Consider the following 21,308-nt stretch of genomic DNA (forward strand, 5'->3'; position numbering starts at 1 on the left):
AGCAGATGTGTGGTGGAGATAAAATCTGGGAGTTGTCAGCAACTATATTGCATTTTAACCATAGGCGTGGATAAGATCAGTTAGAGAAATGGGAGAGAGAAAAAGAGGCCCCAGAATGAAGTGCTGAGGAACATGGACATGTAATTGACAGGCAGAGAAAGATGAGTCTGCAAAGGAGACAGGAATGGCCAAATATTTGGAAGAAAGCCACAAATGAGGTTTTAGTGTAATCCTACTTTTGCTGTCCTCATTCTTTTGTTCCTTCTGCTTCACTTCCTCTTCTCTAGCCTAGAGACTGCTGAGCAAGCATCAGAACCTGCTAGAGCTGCCTCACATTTTAAAAGATGAATCTTCCTTTTATACTGCTGGATTTTGAGCACCGTCTGGATAGGGACCCTGTCCTCATGCACCTCTTTCACTCCAGGGCTTGATGACACTGTCCTGTCTATAGGGTGCCTACTGGGCAGTAAAGTCCACCCTGCTGCTCACTTGCCAATTTCTTCTCCTTGGCCTTTCACTTGACTATTCTTTTCTCCAAATACCCATACTACTCTTGCTCAGGCTTTATCACTAGTTATTTTTATAAGTATTGAGTAGATACATAAAAGATTTAGATAGGTTTAAAGTGTGAAGAACTATAATACAATGAACACTCAGTTTAGGAAAAAGAAGCTTACTGTTAGCATTGAGGTCCCTTGGTGCTTTCCCCTAATTCCACCACATGGCATCCTTGAAGAGAAGGGTAATTCCTCACATTGATTAAAGGCATCCACAAACAACTACAGAAAACGCCTGTTGATGCTTTGCTTCACTCTATAATTTCACTGAGGCTTCCCAGGTGGCAATAGCGGTAAAGAATCAGCCTGCAAATTTGGGGATGCAGGAGACACGGGTTCAATCCCTGGGTTAGGAAGATCCCCTGGAGAACAAAATGGCAACCCACTCCAGTATTCTTGCCTAGAAAACTCCGTGAACAAGAGCCCTGGTGGGCTGTAATCCATGGAGTCACAAAGTCGAACACAGCTGAGCATGTGTGCACATAATTTTACTGAGTATGTTTGTATTCCAAAGAAAAAGATTTTGCATATATTTTGTCTTCATGGAAATAAAATTATACTATATGCATTACTCAGTGATTTACTCTTTGTGCTCAAGATTATGTCCCTGGGATTTTTGTCCATGATGTTACATGTAGCTGAAAATCATTCATTTCTTTATCTGCATTATGTTCTAAAGTATACCACAATTTACTTATCTTTTCTGCTTTAGCTATATTTCATAACTTTTGGCATGTAGAAATTTCATTATTATTCAATTCTAAGGATTTTAAATGTCAGTTATGATTTTTCATTTGACCCAAGAGTTAATCAGAAACAGATTTTTTTAAATTTCCAAATACATGGAGATATTTATCTTTTCTTACTGATAATTTCTTTGTATTCAGAGAATATAGATTATCACAGTGCTGTTCAGTAGAGGTATACTGTGAGCCATATGTGTAATTTTTACAAATTTAATTGCCACATTAAGAGAGTAAAAATAAACAGATAAAATTTATCTTCATATATTTTAGTTAACCCAATATACCCAAACTATTATTTAAATATCTAATCATCTTACTGATGCTTTTGAACTGTGGTGTTGGAGAAGACTCTTGAGATTCCCTTGGACTGCAAGGAGATCCAACCAGTCCATCCTAAAGGAAATCAGTCCTGAGTGTTCATTGGAAGGACTGATGCTGAAGCTGAAACTCCAATACTTTGGCCACCTCATGCGAAGAGTTGACTCATTGGAAAAGACCCTGATGCTAGGAGGGATTGGGGGCAGGAGGAGAAGGGGATGACAGAGGATGAGATGGCTGGATGGCATCACTGACTCGATGGACATGAGTTTGAGTAAACTCCGGGAGTTGGTGATGGACAGGGAGGCCTGGCGTGCTGCAATTCATGGGGCTGCAAAGAGTCAGGCACAACTGAGCAACTGAACTGAACTGAACTGAATCATCTTATTAAAATTATCAGACATTTTAGATTTTTTAGAGTTTTCAAATCTGGTGTGTATTTTATATATATAAGTAAATAGTAAAGTCACTCAGTCATGTCTGACTCTTTGCGACCCCACGGACTGTAGCCTACCAGGTTCCTCTGTCCATGGGATTTTCCAGGCAAGAGTACTGGAGTGGGCTACCATTTCCTTCTCCAGGGGATCTTCCCAACCCAGGGATTGAACCTGGGTCTCCAGCATTGCAGACAGACGCTTTACCATCTGAGCCACCAGGGAAGCCCATTTTACATTTATAGCACATTCTAATTTGGACAAGTTATACCTTAATTGCTTGGAAGCTACACATGACTAGTGGCTACCATTTTGGACTATACAGTTTAAAGTATTTAACAGTTATTTATTTGTTGAAATTTATGTTCTGGCCTAATATGTGGTCAATTCCATGAAAACTGAAAAATAATTATATATTTCCCCACTAATTGGGTACCTTAAATCAATGTCCCTGAAATTAATCTTATTTGCATTAAGTCCTCTATATTTTTTACTGAATTATTTGTCTGGTTGACTATAGGTTGCTACAATACATATTACAGGAGGACCATTCACATAACAGCCTAGAGGTGTGCAGTGTACACTTTTATGCCTTATACAGTGGTCCCAGATTGACTTACTATAACTAAGGAAGCTGTGTTTAATTCTACCACTATGGTGTGGATTTGACAGTGTTTCCTTTAAGTTCCAAAAAGTTTTGCTTTATATATTTTGAAGGTATTTTAATAGGTGCTATAAGTTTAGAATATTCAGTGAATTATCCTATTAGTATTATCAGCCCAGAGTAATGAACTTTTGTCTTAAAGTCTATTTTGTCTGATATTAATATAGTTACATACTTCCTTTTCTTTAATATTTCCCTGTTAGAAATCTTTTCATGTCCTTATGTTTTAGGAATGTCTTTTACAAAGAGCCTATTGCTAGAGTTTGTATTTATCAAGCCTGTTTCTTTTAACTCATGAGTTTAGTTTATTTGCCATTATTATGGTTGTTACTCTAAGCTTTCTATTTCTCCCTCTTTTTCTGCACTCTTTTCTCCTTTTGAGCCTTGGACAGGGGCAGTATTGTTAGAGTTTCTTTTATATTCTTAGTGCATCTTCTTTTAGTGGCATATTCTATTCTTTTAGTGGTTATTTTTGAGATTTTTAACATGCATACTTAATGAAGTCCAAAATTAATATATCCTGAATAATGCAAACTTCTCTTGAATATCTCAAACTTCTCTTGAATAACACTTGAGCTTGGATAGTTGCCATCCTGACATACATTCTACATTTTTGTCTAGTGTTCTAGTTCTGATCTTTTTGATAGCCCCACTAATTATGTGCAGTCAAAACTAATTTTTTATACAGGTGATATTTATTTAGAAGGACCTACATACAGAGTCTCTGCCTAATTTTCAAGGTCCAGCACAATATGAAAATGTGGAGCCTCTTCAAAAAAAGACAAAGAAGCTTTTCCTTTCCTTCACCATCTCTCAACTGGTCATGGTCTTTTTTTGTGTATTTGCTATTGAATCTTGTGCTCCCTTGGGCACAGAGAAATCCCAGCATGGATTCAGGCTCTCACAGGCACCCAGGGACCTGCCCCAGACTCAGCAAATGGGATGCAGTTAGCACACCCAACCCTCCCCTGGCTGGGCCCAGGCCTGCATTCTCACTAGAAGCAGGGGATGGCAGGAGGTGGGGCTATGTGTGAGCCAAGGTTCTGAGCCCCTAGTACGTGCCTGATTGTCCTATCAGACCTCACGTACAAAGCACAGGTTCAAAGATGAAGTTACTAAGAACTTCCCAGTGGTGACCACAGAGCATTAAACCTGAGCACAGTCTCCTTCCGAGTACGGGCCCTGTACACAGAGCATTAAACCTGAGCGCAGTCTCCTTCTGAGTACAGGCCCTGTACGCCTGTCCTGATCACACACCCAAGGAGCCCTCCCTGCCTGTGTGTTTGCCAGCTCCTTTGCCCACCATTGTTTCTTGATCATCTGACTTTCCTTCTGAGGTCATATTCCTTCCTGCAAAGCATATTTTTTAGCAGTCCTTTAACTGTCAGTAAACACAAGATTTTATTTTTCTGACCTTATTTTATTTCAGCCTCTTTCTGAAAGATAGCTTTGCTGGGTACCCAACTTCAGACTGATGGTTATTTTCTCATGGAATTTTTAATGTTGTTGCCTTTGGCCTTCCTTGTTTTTACTGGAGAGTAAGCCTTCAATATGTTTGAGTTCCTTTGAAGATACTGTTTTGTTTCCTTTCCATCTTCTGTTGAGGTCTCTTTAATGTCAATATTCTTCATTTTCACTACCAGGTCCCAGATATGAGATTTATTTTTATTTATCTTGCTTGGAATCCTTTGGGCTCCCTAGATTTGTTCTAATGTCCTTCATCTCTCTCTCTTTCTTTTGCTTCTGAAATGAAAGATAGATAAATATTAGATCTTTTCACTCTGTCCTCCATATGTCAAGCTCTTTTTTATTTTCCATATTTTTTACTTCCTGTACTCAGTTGAGTTCAATCACTCAGTCGTGTCTAACTCTTTGTGACCCCATGGACTGCAGCATGCCAGGCTTCCCTGTCCATCACCAGCTCCTGAAGCTTGTTCAAACTTATGTCCATCGAGTTGGTGATGTCATCCAACCGTCTCATCCTCTGTCGTCCCCTTCTCCTCCTGCCTTCAATCTTTCCCAGCATCAGGGTCTTTTCTAATGAGTCAGTTCTTCACATCAGGTGGCCAAAGTATTGGAGTTTCAGCTTCAGCATCAGTCCTTCCGATGAATATTCAGGACTGATTTCCTCTAGGATGGACTGGTTGGATCTCCTTGCAGTCCAAGGGACTCTCAAGAGTCTTCTCCAACACCACAGTTCAAAAGCATCAATTCTTCAATGCTCAGCTTTCTTTATAGTCTAACTCTCACATCCATACATGACTTATGGATAAACCATAGCTTTGACTAGACAGACCTTTGTTGGCAGTGTAATGTCTCAGCTTTTTAATATGCTGTCTAGGTTGGTCATAGCTTTTCTTCCAAGGAGAAAGTGTACTTTTAATTTCATGGCTGCAGTCACCATCTGTAGTGATTTTGGAGCCCTGAAAAATAGTCTCTCACTGTTTCCATTGTTTCCACATCTATTTGCCATGAAGTGATGGGACCAGATGCCATAATCTTAGTTTTATGAATGTTGAGTTATAAGTCAGCTTTTTCATTCTCCTCTTTTCACTTTCATCAAGACATTCTTCAGTTCCTCTTTGCTTTCTGCCACAAGGGTGGTGTCATCTGCATATCTGAGGTTATTGATATTTCTCCTGACAATCTTGATTCCAGCTTGTGCTTCATCTAGCCCAGTGTTTCTCATGATGTACTTCCTGTACTGCATCCTGTATACTTTTTTTTAATCTCCCTTTCAGCTTATTACTTCATTTTTTAACTGTGTTCATTCCAATCCCAAAGAAAGGCAATGCCAAAGAATGCTCAAACTACTGCACAATTGTACTCATCTCACACGCTAGTAAAGTTATGCTCAAAATTCTCCAAGCCAGGCTTCAGCAATATGTGAACCATGAACTTCCAGATGTTCAAGCTGGTTTTAGAAAAGCCAGAGGAACCAGAGATCAAATTGCCAACATCCACTGGATCATCAAATAAACAAAAGAGTTCCAGAAAAACATCTATTTCTGCTTAATTGACTATGCCAAAGCCTTTGACTGTGTGGATCACAATAAACTGTGGAAAATTCTTCAAGACATGGGAATACCAGACCACCTCACCTGCCTCTTGAGAAACCTGTATACAGATCGGGAAGCAACAGTTAGAACTGGACATGGAACAACAGACTGGTTCCAAATAGGAAAAGGAGTACATCGAGGCTGTATATTGTCACCCTGCTTATTTAACTTATATGCAGAGTACATCATGAAAAACGCTGGGCTGATAAAGTACAAGCTGGAATCAAGATTGCTGGGAGAAATATCAATAACCTCAGATATGCAGATGACACCACTCTTATGGCAGAAAGTGAAGAAGAACTGAAGAGCCTCTTGATGAAAGTGAAAGAAGAGAGTGAAAAAGTTGGCTCCAACATTCAGAAAACTAAGATCATGGCATATGGTCCCATCACTTCATGTCAAATAGATGGGGAAACAGTGGAAATAATGGCTGAGTTTATTTTTGGGGGCTCCAAAATCACTGCATATGGTGACTGCAGCCATGAAATTAAAAGACACTTACTCCTTGGAAGGACAGTTTTGACCAACCTAGACAGCATATTAAAAAGATGAGACATTACTTTGTCAACAAAAGCCCGTCTAGTCAAGACTATGGTTTTTGCAGTGGTCATGTATGGATGTGAGAGTTGGACTGTAAAGAAAGCTTAGCGCTGAAGAATTGATGCTTTTGACCTGTGGTGATGGAGAAGACTCTTGAGAGTCCCTTGGACTGCAAGGAGATCCAACCAGTCCATCCTAAAAGAGATCAGTCCTGGCTGTTTTTTGGAGGGACTAATGTTGAAGCTGAAACTCCAATACTTTGGCCACCTGATGTGGAGAGCTGACTCATTTGAAAAGACCCTGATGCTGGGAAAGATTGAGGGCAGGAAGAGAAGGGGACAACAGAGGATGGGATGGTTGGATGGCATCACTGACACAATGGATGTGGGTTCGGGTGGACTCCGGGAGTTGGTGATGGACAGGGAGGCCTGGCGTACTGAGATTCATGGGGTCTCAAAGAGTTGGACATGACTGAGCAACTGAACTGAACTGAATCTGCTATAGGATCATCTACTGTGTTTTTTGTCTCAATTATTATGTTTTATTTCTACAAATTCAATTGGTTCTTTTCAGATTTCATTAGTCATTTAAGTTAATCTTTCTTCTAGCATACTGAATATCCTTATTTTATGTTCTATATCGGAAAATACTTTAGAATTTGTGACTTTGATTATGCTATCATTTGTGTCTGCTCATTCTTCCTCTTACTGGCTTTTTAAAAAGTAAATTTGTGAGTTTCAAAATTATGATCTCATGGGTCTTGAATTTTAATCTGTAGGAATTCTTTGAGTTTCAGGTTTAAGTTGGTTTCTCCCCAAAATGTTGGTGTTTTTCCTACCAGGCATCTGGAGGCAAGGTTATCCTAGCACCATTTTATGATATCTCCTCAATTTGAAGCTTTTTGGGACACTCAGGCAGTGTGAGTTCAGGATAAAAATCTGCATTAGTATTGGCTTGAGTTTACAAACTCTTATGGGAGGTTTGTATTTTCCCCTCCACCTAGCACCAAAATTCAAGCTGGAAATTTGGGTTTTGTTCCTTGGCAGGAGATGTTATTTGTATTTGGAACATACTGGGTGTGAATTTCATATTCTGACAGACAGTATGACAGAAATGACATACTGCATGTGCTGCTCTTTGAGATACAAGTTTATGCAGATAAGTTTCCTCTCAAGCTCTTCCTTTCTCTCCTGACCCCAGTGCCTTTCATGGCTATGAAATTTAATGCTCAAGTGCATCACATTTGGAAAGTACCTTCAAGGTGAGAGTTGGCTTTAATTTTCAACTTATTGTTGGAGATATTCCTTTCCTTTCATTTTTTTTTAATGAAGTTAGGAGTAATTTTGTATTTACAGAAAAGTTAACAAAGACAGTAAAAGGGTTTGTTTCCTTTGGCCCATTTTTTATAACCATGGCACATCTGTAAAAACTAAAAAATTAATATGGGTATAATACAATTAACTAACCTACAGACTATTCACATGTCACTGGTTTTCCACTGATAACCTTTTCCTGTTCTTTTTCTTGATTTGTGTGTCCTTCATCTTCCTAGCTTTTTGTCCAGGTCACTAATGAATTTTAAGACTCTTTTTTTAATACGTGAAAAAACCACTTATTTTCAGTAGAAAAGTTGTCAAGGTACCTAGTCTGACACATTTCTAAAAAGAAGTCTAAGGAGTTTTACCTTTTTCAATCATCGTCACTCGAATAATATTCGTAATCCTGGTTACCAAGTCCAGCTGTCTTTGTGACCTCAAAATTTTCTAGCCTAGAAATGTAGGCACTATTTTTATTAAAAAATGTTTAATAATATTCTAAGACTGAGGCAAGAATAGAGTTCAAGCAATAGACTGACAGTCTATCACAATACTCAGGTGGGAAATGAAGTCAATAACCTTAACTGTTGGTAGTCATAAAGGAAGGGAGGAAATAGTCTGAGGTGCACCAAGGAGCAGAATACATAGAACTTGTTACTGAATGGAAGGGCTTCCCTGGTGGCTCAGGTGGTAAAGAGTCTGCCTGCAGTGCAGGAGACTGGGGTTCAGTCCCTGGGTCAGGAAGGTCCCTGGAGAAGGAAATGGCTACCCACTCCAGTGTTCTTGCCTGGAGAATCCCATGGACAGGGTAGCCTGGTGGGCTATAGTCCATGGGGTTGCAAAGAGTCAGGTGTGACTGAGCAGTTAACACACACACACACACACACACACACACACACACACACACTCAATGGATGCAGTAGAACAAGAAGAAGAAAGAGTCAGTGATGACTCAGGGATTTCATGCTAAAGATTTTGATTGTTGAAGCTTTCAGAAGTCCAAAGGAAAGGCAACATTGTTGGAGATGATGATTAATTTCTTTTTTGACATGTGGAATCTTTAGTGTTGATGGTTCATCAGAGTGGAGATGTTTAACAGAAAGTTATAATTGAAAGTCACAAATCTGAGAAAGAGGATGATGATGAAAAGCAAAGGGATTAGAAAGAGGAATAAGCAATGGAGAAGAATCACTTACATAGAAAATAAGAAGGGTTATGGTGATTATAGAAGGGGGTGACCAAAGGCATGCTTTTGCCACAACTTATGGTATAATATTAAATACTGGACTGAGTAGCCTTTCCCTTCTCCAGGGGATCTTCCCAACCCAGGAATTGAACCCAGGTCTCCTGCATTGCAGGCGGATTCTTTACCAACTGAGCCACAGGCAGGTTGGGTCATCAAAAAAACAAGCAAGTTCCACAAAAACATCTAATTTTGCTTTATTGAGTATGTCAAAGCCTTTGACTGCGTGGATCACAAAAAACTGTGGAAAATTCTTAAATGGGAATACCAGATCACCTGACTTGCCTCCTGAGAAATGTGTATGCAGGTCAAGAAGCAACAGTTAGAACTGGACATGGAACAACAGACTGGTTTGAAATCGGGAAAGGAGTATGTCAAGGCTGTATATTGTCACCCTGCTTATTGAACTTATATGCAGATTACATCATGCGAAATGCTGGACTGGATGAAGCACAAGCTGGAATCAAAATTGCCAGGAGAAATATCAATAACCCCAGATATGCAGATGACACCACCCTTATGGCAGAAAGCAAAGAAAAACTAAAGAGCCCCTTGATGAAAGTGAAAGAGGAAACTGAAAAAACCGGCTTAAAACTCAACGTTCAAAAAACTAAGATTATGGCATCTGGTCCTATCACTTCATGGCAAATAGATGTGGAAACAATGGAAACAGTGAGAGACTTTATTTTTCGGGGCTCCAAAATCACTGCAGATGGTGACTGCAGCCATGAAATTAAAAGTACACTTTCTCCTTGGAAGAAAAGCTATGACCAACCTAGACAGCATATTAAAAAGCAGGGACATTACTTTGCCAACAAAGGTCCGTCTAGTCAAAGCTATGGTTTATCAAGTAATCATGTATGGATTTGAGAGTTGGACTATAAAGAAAGCTGAGTGGCAAAGAATTGATGCTTTTGAACTGTGGTGTTGGAGAAGACTCTTGAGAGTCCCTTGGACTGCAAGGAGATCCAACCAGTCCATCCTAAAGGAAATCAGTCCTGGGTGTTCATTGGAAGGTCTGATGTTGAAGCTGAAACTCCAATACTTTAGCCACCTGATATGAAGAACTGGGTCATTAGAAAAGACCCTGATGCTGGGAAAGATTGAAGGCAGGAGAAGGGGACGACAGAGGATGATACCACTGGATGGCATCACTGACTCAATGGACATGAGTTTGAGCAAGCTCCAGGAGCTGGTGATGGACAGGGAAGCCTGGTGTGCTGCAGTCCATGGGGTCGCAAAGAGTCAGACACTACTGAGCGACTGAACTAAAGTATAATATTTAAAGGCTTAATTTCAGTGCCCCTGTGAATGTTCTCATAAATCTCTCACACTTGCTTCCACTCAGAGGGTCACAAACTTAGCTTTAAGATCCAATTACCTGGATTAAAAGATTAAAGTGTTCTTTGTGTTTTCTCTCCTATTTTCTATGATGTTTTATACTATGCTACATCTCAGACATTACCCTTTACTTAATTCAGTTTGTTCCTATTAGCCCTTGAAATAAATGAAAAGAAAATAAATCTAGCAGAAACCAAAAATGTGCTGATTTTGTGGCATATCCCAGCATATTTTCCTTTTTTAAAGAAACAAAATATTATCTATTGTCTAGTGTCAAAATTTAGTCAGAAACTTTGGAACCACAATGTATCGTATTTTATTATATTTGTGACTCTACATATGTTGTTGCTGTTTCATATAAAAATAATAATAATACTTATTAGGCAAAAATAAACCCTGACCTTGTTGCCAGTATTTTAAAATTGCTGTTAACAGTTAAAATGGTATGAAATATCATATGTTTTTTTCTAAGGGGAAGAATAAACAGATTGAGTTGTGAAATGATCTCTAGAGCCAGGAATTGTAATTTAGGAAGAGTGTTATGGGTGTGTCTCGACTCATTTGTCGTGTTTATGGTTTTCAGGGAGTTGATGCTGATTTCACATCAGAAAAGTACCGAGCAGCTGCAGGAAACCCTTAGACAGAAGCTGCTGAATGATGATAACTGGAGGGAGAAGGTAACGAAAATGTGACTTTCAGCAGTATGTGTCTTATTTGCTTTTTAAAAATTCTGTCCATTTGCCAGACTATTTCAAATAGGTTTATTTGCTTCTATGCACACCTTTGATTCCTGGAACTTCCTAGACCAAACATGCTTATGATATATGTTTTTTTCCAAAATATTAGACAAGTAGGAAATTAAAAGGTAAAATTAGAATTTGAAACCTTGTAAGTTTAAGATAGCTTTTTGTTCTCTTGTAAAAGCATAATTTTTACTTTTAACTATTTACTGTTTTTTCCCCATAAAATGACAGAATCTGTATTTAACCATTACCTTAAAAACAGGGGAATATTAATTGATTCTTACAGTTTCTCTGCCTTTAAGAAGATAATAAAAGAGAATGAACAGTGACTTAAAATTATTCAGTTATGAACTTTTGGCAGTAAAATAAGTATTAAGCTCACCATTTACAAAGAAAATGTTTGCTTTTAGAGTATGAAAAACTTTTTCTTTGATTTTTGTCTTCAGAGTTTTCTATATTTTCAAATTTTCAGCAGTGAGTATATAACTTTAAAGAATACAAATTCTTTCATAACTTTAAAGAATACAAATTATACTTTAAAAATTATTAGCCTCTGCTTTCTCAGGCCTTATACAGCTCTAGTCATTAAGGCTAGACATCATCTCCCTGTTATAAACTACTGATATTTTTTGACTGATCCCTTGGCTTTATCATGCACACTGTGCTGAAACCTTTGCACCAGCTCTGTCTCTTCCCCTACCAGTACCTAATTCTAGCTGTAGCCTTCTGTCTCGGTTTTCTGATTATGTCCCACATATACATCAGAACTAGAGCTGGCTACTGAAATTCAGATAACTTGACTGAAGTCCCAACAGACTGGTTATCATTAGATTCTTCTCCTCGGTGACTTGACCTTGTAACTTGTAACCCTAAGCAACAAGCAGTGGCCACTTTCAAGCTAACATCTCCACCTGGAATCTCCCACTCTGCCATCCACAAATGAAATCCTCTAGGTGTTGTTGCTGGCTCAGGTCAATTCGAAATTTGTCACTTTGGTTTCCAGCCTCACACAGTTGGTCACATCCAGTCTGGCCCTCTGTAAATCAGCCTCCCTTCCCTTGTTGTTTGGGGATGTGTTGTAGCACATTCGGGCTACAACAGAAATGATCACTATGACAGCAGTTCCGTATGGGCAACAATGAAAATCTGAGAATATGGACTATATATCTCATTCTTACCTTATTTTGTGGCATAGGCTTTTCTTCTCCTCATTCTCTAAAAACCATACCCCTTTAATTCTTTAAATACATTTTTTAGCCTCAGTGTACTAGCCTCAGTATTAGCCTCATTTGGCTAATCTATTCTTATTCACTTCCCATATCCTTACCAATCCATGTTCATAATTGTGAAAAGATGATCTGCGTGCCTGTTAATAAAAATCAAAAAAATTCAAATTAAAGCAATGAGAGATTTTTTTTACAGCTTCTGTTTTGTCATGTGATGAAGGTCATTAGACAGTCCTTCATTCGTACTCTTTAAGGGACTAGGAATTACAACTCTTTGAAGAATAGTTTGACTATATGTATGCGTGCACGCTCAGTCACTGAGTCGTGTCTGACTCTTTGCAACCCCATGGACTGTAACCCGCCAGACTCCTCTGTCCATGGGATTCTCCAGGCAATAGTACTGGAGTGGGTTGTCATTTCCTCCTCCAGGGGAGCTTCCTGACCCAAGGATCGAACCTGTGTCTCCTGCATTGGCAGGCAGATTCTTTACTATTGAGCTACCTGGAAAGCCCTGACTATATGTATAAACACATATTATAAACATTTCATCCTTTTCTTTCTGGTCCCATCTTGTGAGTCAGAAACTTCACTGATAGAGACCTCCCTGGTAGTCCGATGACTAGGATTTCACACTCCCAGTGCAGGGGCCCGGGTTCGACCTCTGGTTAGGGAACTAGATCCCACATGCTGCAACTAGGAGTTCGCATGCCACAACTGACACTCCACACAGCCAAGTAAATAAATAGATAGACATTAAAAAAAGAAAGAAAGAAAGAAAGAAATTTCACTGATGGAAGTAATGTTCGTAGAGATCCACAGATCTTTCCCTCAAACTCCTTAGTTCCTCTTCGACTGAGTGAGTGAACTTTCCTGCCTTTGCTTGTGTAGGAGTTCCTCGTCTCCATGATCACACATCACCAACATCCTTCAGATGTTAATCCAGTGGAGAAGAAGTCTCAGCACTTAGGATCCACTCTAGCACTGCTGCTCAGCGCCCCCTCCGCCTAAAGTGCTAACACAGCACACAGACCAAGTTAGTGTTAGCATCTGACCATAGAAGTGTGTGCTCTTGCTTTATGCTAAGTTAATTTGTTGATGAAAATAAATCTATATAAGGTTCTTATTCTTATTAAGATCATGGATATCTTTCTAATAAATTAATTACATCATAGATGTATTTGGCTCATATAATTTTCTATAATATAAATGGATATTTCGTTTTTTGAGAGGACATGACTTTTTGTTAATAAATTTTATCATTTAGTTTAGCAGTAAATCAGGATCCAGGCCAGTAAAGCCAATGAATGATAATTACCCTTGGCTGTGTTAGTTATCGAGACTATGAATAAAAAGTTCCCTGAAAGTCCTCTCATGAGAAAGAAGAATCACTAATATGACATTGTCATCTCTTTCTTGGGTCACTGTGCCTTTGTGTAGGAATGAAATGTTCCCTTTACAAATATATAATACACATATTAGAATAAACTTCATAACTTAAATGCTTTTAACATTCAAAAACAAGTAGATAGCAATTTATTCCTGTGCTTAATTATTTTAGAGTATGTAAAAAGCACATAATAGAATCAATAGTTGCTACGCAACAAGGATGGCACATTTTAAAATAACTGAGTATTTACTAATTGTCATGGATTTTTGTTTATTTCAAGTATTGCTTTGATGTCAAGAAAGCAAATTAATGTGCAGGCTGAACATTTTAAATTGGTTCCAAATACAGTGTTGGTACTTTTCAGGTAAAATGTTGTAATTAAAAAATTTCCTACAGCCAAACTGCTTACAATAAGTGATAGTCACTTACTGCCTATCACTTTGTAGTGCCCTAAACAAATTCCAATCAAATATTTTCTTGGATTATTACTAAAACATCACATTATGGGACATCTTCAATTATACTATTGACCTCATTTTAAACAATACATAGAGCTTGTAGAAACCAATAATTAAAATAAACAAAACCTTACTTCCTCAATAAGTGAATGGGAGAAAAAATTTACTTCAAGAAATAATCAATTCCAGCATTAAAGGGGGAGGCAAAGAAAATCTCAAATTCTTCTTTAAAATAGAAGAGACAAATGACCTGGTAATTCCTAATGTATTTCAGTGTACTGTTAATCAAATTTATAAGAAACAAGTTATAAAATAAAATTTTACAAGAATAAAGTTGTTGTTTTAAAAAGTATCAATTTTCCTTTATGTATGATAAATATATGGCTAAAATGAATATTGAGGGTACACTTTAATTCTTTAAATTGTGCTATGTATTAATAATTTCCAAAATTGAATTAATAAAATCATAAAATTTTAGATCAGAATAGCCTGCAAAGATCATCTGATTTAAACCCTTAATCTAGATAATAAAAATAGTCTCCATTATTAACATGTTTACTATATGTCAAGCCTTGTGCTGAATGCTTTTCATCAATGTAATCTTAATCACGCTAACATTATTATTCCCATTTGCACATAGAAAAAAATAAGACTCGGAGAAGTCAGATAATTTGTCAAGTTCATATAGCCAGGAATTGAAAACTGATACAACCCCTCCACCTTCAAAAACTGAGAGCTAAACACAAAGTCCAACATGACTGTATTTGACTTAGGTGGACTAATAGGAACCAGATTCACCCTCCTTTCTGAAACAACTAAAACACTGGAGAAAAGATAGAAAACAATGGTTTCAAGACTCTGGACATCAGGCAGAGAAGGACAGTGATTCCTAGAGATAAGAGACAAACAGGGTAACCCCTATCATTACTCTAACTTAGTACCTTGAAATAGATTTAAGGCTATGGTGGAGTGGGAATCCAGGTGGAGTTTGGCAGATTCTGAGTTGAGGAGACCTTGCTAAGAGTCCAGGGAGATCTATGTAGCTAGAATTCACAGTTGAGTGTTCTCAGGAGAGAGCTGCCCAGAGAAAGAATGTTGGATATCTGCAAAGAATCCCCATTAAGTATATGTGACCCATGCATATATATGGGGAAACTACCTAGAGCCAGGGAGATGGATCTGAAAGGATTAGAGATAAGAGTACCAAATACTTACATGAGGTCAATAATAATGTCTGTTCTCACCAGCCAGACTGGAAAGCCAACAATTCACAGGGGACTGGGTAAAGTTCTCAGAAGGGTCTTGCATGAATTGTAGGGAATAATTAGCCCTAGACTAAATGCTGAGCTGGTCTGCCTAGGAAATTTTAAAAGGGAGACCTTAAAAAATATCAGGCCGATTCCAAGAAACTTAACTGCTCCCAGAAAAGAATTCAAGATTATTTATGAGAATACAAAATATCCAGCATTTAACAAAGTAAAATTCACAGTGCATCCAATCAAAAAGTTGCCATGCATGGGAATAGGAGAATAGAATTCATAGTGAGAAGAAAAACCAACAAATAAAAATTGACTCAGAAAGGCACAGATGTTAGAATTATCAGACAAGGACATTAAAACAGTTATAATAACTGTATTCTTTAGAGAAAAAATTGACCATGTTAAAAAGAGGTGTAGAAGATATAAAAAAGATCTAAACTGAATTTATAGAGATGAAAATTATAATATCTGAAATGAAAAATACACTGGATGGGATTAATGGAAAATTAAACATTCCAGAAGAAAAGTTTAGTGAACCTGAAGACACAGCAATAGAAGCTATACAATGAGATAAAAGAGATTCAGAACAAACAAACAGAGAGCATCAGTGAGTTGTGAAACAAATTCAGGTGGCCTAATATATGTATAATCGGACTCCCCACGGGACAGGAAAGAGAGGACAGAAGAAATATTTGAAGCAATAATGGCTAAAAACTTTAATGAGAACTATAAACCCACAGATTTAAGGAGCTCAATAAAGCTCAGGCACACCAAGAGACATTATAATCCAGTTGCTCAAAAATGTCGATTAAAAAAATCTTAAAAGCAACTAGAGAATAAAAGACGTATAGAGGAACAAAGATAAGGATGAGAGCAGATTTTTTAAAAATCATAAACAATGTAAGCAAGAAGATAGTGGGACTGAACGTACTGAAAGAAGGGTTGGGCAGGGGTGAGGAGGTGGCAGTGGGAGCTGCTAACTTAGAAATTCTATACAAAGTGAAAACATTTTTCAAAACATGAGGGTAAAAGAAAGGTCTTTCAGAATGAAAAAGCTGAAAAAAATGTATCACCAGTACACCCACACTACAAGAAATGTTAAAAGTCCTCTATTCAGAAGAAAAATTATACCAGATGGAAATAGGGATCTATACAAAAGAATGCAGAACACCAGAAATGGTAGCAATGTGAATAAGTATGATATTTTTATCATTTAAATTTCTTTATGATTGACTATTTTTAAAAATTAATAATCTAATATGACATCTATAACATGTAGAAGCAAAATATATGACAACACCACCACAATAGCTGGGAAGGGAGAGATGAAGTATGCTGTTGTAAGACTCTTTGTTTTAAGTGAAAATGTAATTTATTGGCTGTCTTAACTGCAGGGTTCAGTGGTGTGCTACCTTCAGGCACAGCTGGATTCAGGGCTCTCAAGCTGGTTTTCTGCCAGATTGGCTTCTTTTTCAGACTCAGGGTTGTCTCTCCTGATGGCAATAAGAGAGCAGCAATGCTTCCCATCACTCTTCTACATTCTTCGCAAGAAACTGACTGTGGCTGTCAGATTCTAACTGAACCATGCGCTCAGTCTTGGACCAACCATGACAGCTGGCAAGACTGGGTATATTGGTTCACTCAGGCCTGGGTCACATGATCATTCTTGCAGAACAGAATCCCACTCAATCATATTGACTGAAAGTAGGAGAAGAATGAATCACTACAAAAAAGGAAAATAACAAATATCCCCTGAAGTTCCCAGATAAGAGATGGGCCAAGAGATAGGGCAACAGGTGAGCAAACTGCAATGAGCTGGGAAGTACAGTGGACCCTTCTGGGGTATCTTCCTGGCGGATTACCCTTCTCTCTGAGAATTTCTCCACCTGCCACATGGGTTGAGTCAGATTCCTTTCATTTTGCCCCCCTAGGGCCACTCTGCACCCTTAAAACCCTGCTTTCTATCCCCAAAGCCTGAATTGAATGGATGAGAGTAATAGTTCCTGGACCCTCTAACTCTTGATTGGGATTGTTGAGGAGAGAACAATGGCAGAAGATCTAAGGAAAGGAGGAAGGGATCCTTTCATTTCAGTTATACCCCCTAGCCAACCACCACAGCCCCCCCTTTCCCCCCAGCTTTATAGAGCTATAACTGACATGTGACACTGTGTAAGTTCATGATGTACAACATGATGATCTCTGCCTCACACACACATACACACATATATATAGCAAAGTAATTACAATAAGATTAGTTAACACATTCTTCACACAATTATCTTTGTTGTTTTGGTAGTGAGAATATTTAGGTTCTTATACAATACATAAAGTAATATTTCACTAGAAGATAGACTGCACAAAGTTAAAAATATATTCTGTAAACTCTAAACCAACTACAAAAATAGAAGAACAAAGAGTTACAGCTAATAAACTAGCAAAGGATTAGACATTGAATTTTAAAATAATGCAAAAGACAGAAAAAGAGGGGAAAACAATGAGATGGGTCAAGTAGAAAGCACGTAGCAAGACAGATTTAAAACTAGTCGTATCAGTAATCAAATTAAATGTAAATGGTCTAAACCCGAGATCATCAAGCTTTTCCTATAAAGGTCCGATTAGTAAATATTTTTGGTTTCTGGACCATACAGTCTCTGTTGCAATCACTCCACTCTGCCCCTGTAGCTTAAAAGCAGCCACAGATGATATGCAAATGAATGGGCATGGCTGAAGTTTAGTCTGTGGGCGATAGTTTGCCAAGCCCTTACCTAAATATCCCTATTAAAAGACAGAGACTGTCATGTTGGCTAAAAATGCAAGATTCTACTATATGTTGCCTATAAGAAATGTATTTTTATATAAAGAAATATTTTAACAAAGAGGCTAAAAGTAATGGATTGAAAAAGAAGCTAGAGTTGCTACATTATAATCAAAATAGAGTTCACAGAAAGAAATTAGAGTATTTAGAATATTACTGAAGATAAAGAAAGTCATTTAATAACGATAAAGGAGTTGGCTCACCAAGAAGACATTTAACCCTAAACGTTTTTTCACCTAGAAACAGAACTTTAAAAATTCAGCAAAAAGTGATAGAACTGCAAGGAGAAATAGACAAATCCTTAGAGTCAGAGATGTCAATAGCTCTCTCTCAATAATTGATAGGAAAAATACCCAGAAAAACCATTAAGGATATATACGATGGAAAATAGTAAAAATAGCTTATTCTTAAGAAATAGTAACAAATACAACTTAATTGATACTTATAGATTTCTTCATTTAACAGCAGAATATGCATTCTCCTCACGTGTGCATGGGACATTTATTAAAGTAGATCATATACTGGGAGTAAATGTCTTAACAAATTTAAAAGAACTCACTGGACATGACTTTGAACAAACTCCGAGGGACAGTAAAGGACAGGGAAGCCTGGCATGCTGCAGTCCATGGGGTTGCAGAGTCAGACATAACTGAACGACTGAACAACAACAACAACAAAGAATTCAAGCCATACGAAGTATTTTCTCTAACCACAGTGGAATTAAATTAGAAATTCATTAACAGAAAGTTATCTGGAAAAAAAAATCCCCCAATATTTTGAAACTAAATAAATACCAACTCCATTCCCTTAACCACTGTGCCACGTAGATGTGTGGGGGAACAAGGTGCGTGGGAAAGCTCACCACGCTGAGCTATGGAGTCCACCAGAGACATCTGAGCGCACAGCCTGCCCCACCTCGCATAGCTCTAAGATCTCGGTGAAGGTACTAACTTTCTCTGAGCCTATTTCTTACTCTATACTGTGGGGACAATAATTACTATACGTTCTTTCAGAATTGTTGTAAGAATTAAATGAGTTAGTAGGGAAAAGAGCCCTATACCATACAACCTAGCCCGTATGAGTTTCCTCAGTTCTTGACAGGACTTCAATACTTAGTCTGATTCCTTAGCATTTGCATTTTTAATTACAAAGTCTAGTGTTTGAATAGTCATCTACTTTCATAACATAGTTATTCAGTGGTTAATTTAGAAATAATCTGAAATACTAGTTTTCAATTACAATTTGTTTCTAACTTTTAGAAAATAGTATAATCATTTTTGGGCTTCCCCGGTGGCTCAGATAGTAAAGAATCTATCTGCAATGTCAGAAACCTGGGTTCAATCCCTGGGTCAGGAAGATCCCCTGGAGAAGGGGATGGCAACACACTCCAGTATTCTTGCCTGGAAAATTCCATGGACAGAGGAGCCTGGCGGGCTACAGTCCATGGGGTTGCAAAGAATCCAACATGACTGAGCCATTTTCACTCACTCATAATCATTTCAGGAGGTATATTAATATTTTGTTTCATGATAAATGTACATCAAATATAAACAAGTGGTCTGATTTCTACTTGACATCTGAAATTTCCTTGGTTTTAAGGGATCATCAAGTAATAAGTGATTATGTTGTAACATGGTGTCTGCCTCCATGAATAGTGTCTCACTGTATCTCACTGTGTGCAATGTTCACTGAACCCATGCTAGGCAAGGCACAGGCAGGGAAGCTGGAAGAAAACTCAAGAAGTCGTAGGAATTGCAGACACAGTTATTTTCCCCTGACTGGCACAGCAGCACTAGCAGCAGATAGGCTGTCTTCTCTCCTCATGTGGTGGACCCAGCCCTCACAGCCATAACACAGCCTCACCGCTATAATGCAGCCAAAACGTAACTGCAAGGGCTTTTTCAGGTGGAGCTTATATATGCTTACAGACCAAAGGTAGCCAGTGTCCAAGTGAGTACCTTGTGACGTGCATGCGCAGTGCTATAAGTGAGCTCAACTGTTATATAATTATTTACAAAACATGGGGCAAGGGTGAAAGGACATGGTGAGAGCCCGACCACCACCATTGTGGCTGATTTGCTCTTTCCCTACAAACAGAAAGTGATATCAGAACCAGCCAGAAAGATCTCACTTGGAAAACAGTGAGAAGACAGCATTTTGCACATTAGTATTAGAAACAAATATTATAAAACACTAGTTATGCATTTCAACACAAATACAAAAAGGATTTAAAGAAACAATATACTCAGAATGCTTTGAAGTTTTCAGAAGGCCTTCAGGAATGAGACAGTTGAGCTAGAGGAAGATACGGATGAACTAAAATCTGGAATGTGTACACAGACAACTATTGATTTTACTCTAACTCTCGAGCTCATATTTTTATTCATGCTTTTTTTTAAATTAGAATTTCCTCAGATTATCAGAATTACTATTATATAAAGCAGTTCATATTTTATGTATGCACCATCACCTAATTTATTTATTTTTCATAAACATAAGTCCTGCCATCTAAGATATTGTAAATAAACAGCTGTTACCAACATGTAGAAAATATAAACATGACAATTTTGCATGAATTCATCTTCTCAATGACAATATACCAGCTTAAATAAGTCATTGTTGGCGGGCTCATCGTTTTGTTCAGACTCCTCAGGTCAGGAAGGAACCGGTAGTGTCATCTCTCTCTGCTACAGAGTCAACACATTCAGATGGCTTTTGACTCGCCATTGCAGCTTCCTTAAACACTTAGAGGTTCCACCTGAAGTTCATCCCTTTGCTTCTCTTCCTCAGGTTGTACAAATTAAAAATCAAATCAGTACATCACTCTTCTCCTTTCTATCTGTAGTGCTTTTTCTTTCCCACCCTCTGTCTGTTCCTTCCTTTTTCCCTCTCTCCTATACTAGTTTATTCCAAGGAACAGTTCAGGGGCAAAGAGCCCTTTCTTCCTGGATCAGGTAGAACAGAACATTCTACTCACTCAACCAGTCAGCCAACCCCTTTCCTTCTTTGAATGCATCCTTTGTTTCATCTTCAAGGGACTCTGCTGATTTGCTAAATGACCTTTTCCTCATAATTTAAAGAACTTCTGTTTTTAAAAGTTCTTCTCAAGTCCTTCTGTCACCTAATTTACAATTCGTCCTGTCCCACCTCGTTTGTGCATGTTCTTCTTCTCTTAATTTGAATCCTTATTTTGAAAGATGTC

The 21,308-nt window shown here is 38.1% G+C and overlaps 1 protein-coding gene across 4 annotated transcripts in view; it reads left to right on the plus strand.

The window, feature by feature from the left end:
- LEKR1 (leucine, glutamate and lysine rich 1) overlaps positions 1-21,308 on the plus strand; it is a 219,359-nt gene that overhangs the window by 159,259 nt on the left and 38,792 nt on the right. For all 4 annotated transcript variants that reach the window (XM_061168190.1, XM_061168193.1, XM_061168192.1 and 1 more), the window contains one exon: positions 10,802-10,895. In XM_061168190.1, coding sequence (XP_061024173.1) covers positions 10,802-10,895 — 94 coding nt within the window. The remainder of the gene's footprint in view (positions 1-10,801; positions 10,896-21,308) is intronic.

This window comes from Dama dama, chromosome 19 (assembly GCF_033118175.1).
Source record: "Dama dama isolate Ldn47 chromosome 19, ASM3311817v1, whole genome shotgun sequence".
NCBI classification, from domain to species: domain Eukaryota; kingdom Metazoa; phylum Chordata; class Mammalia; order Artiodactyla; family Cervidae; genus Dama; species Dama dama.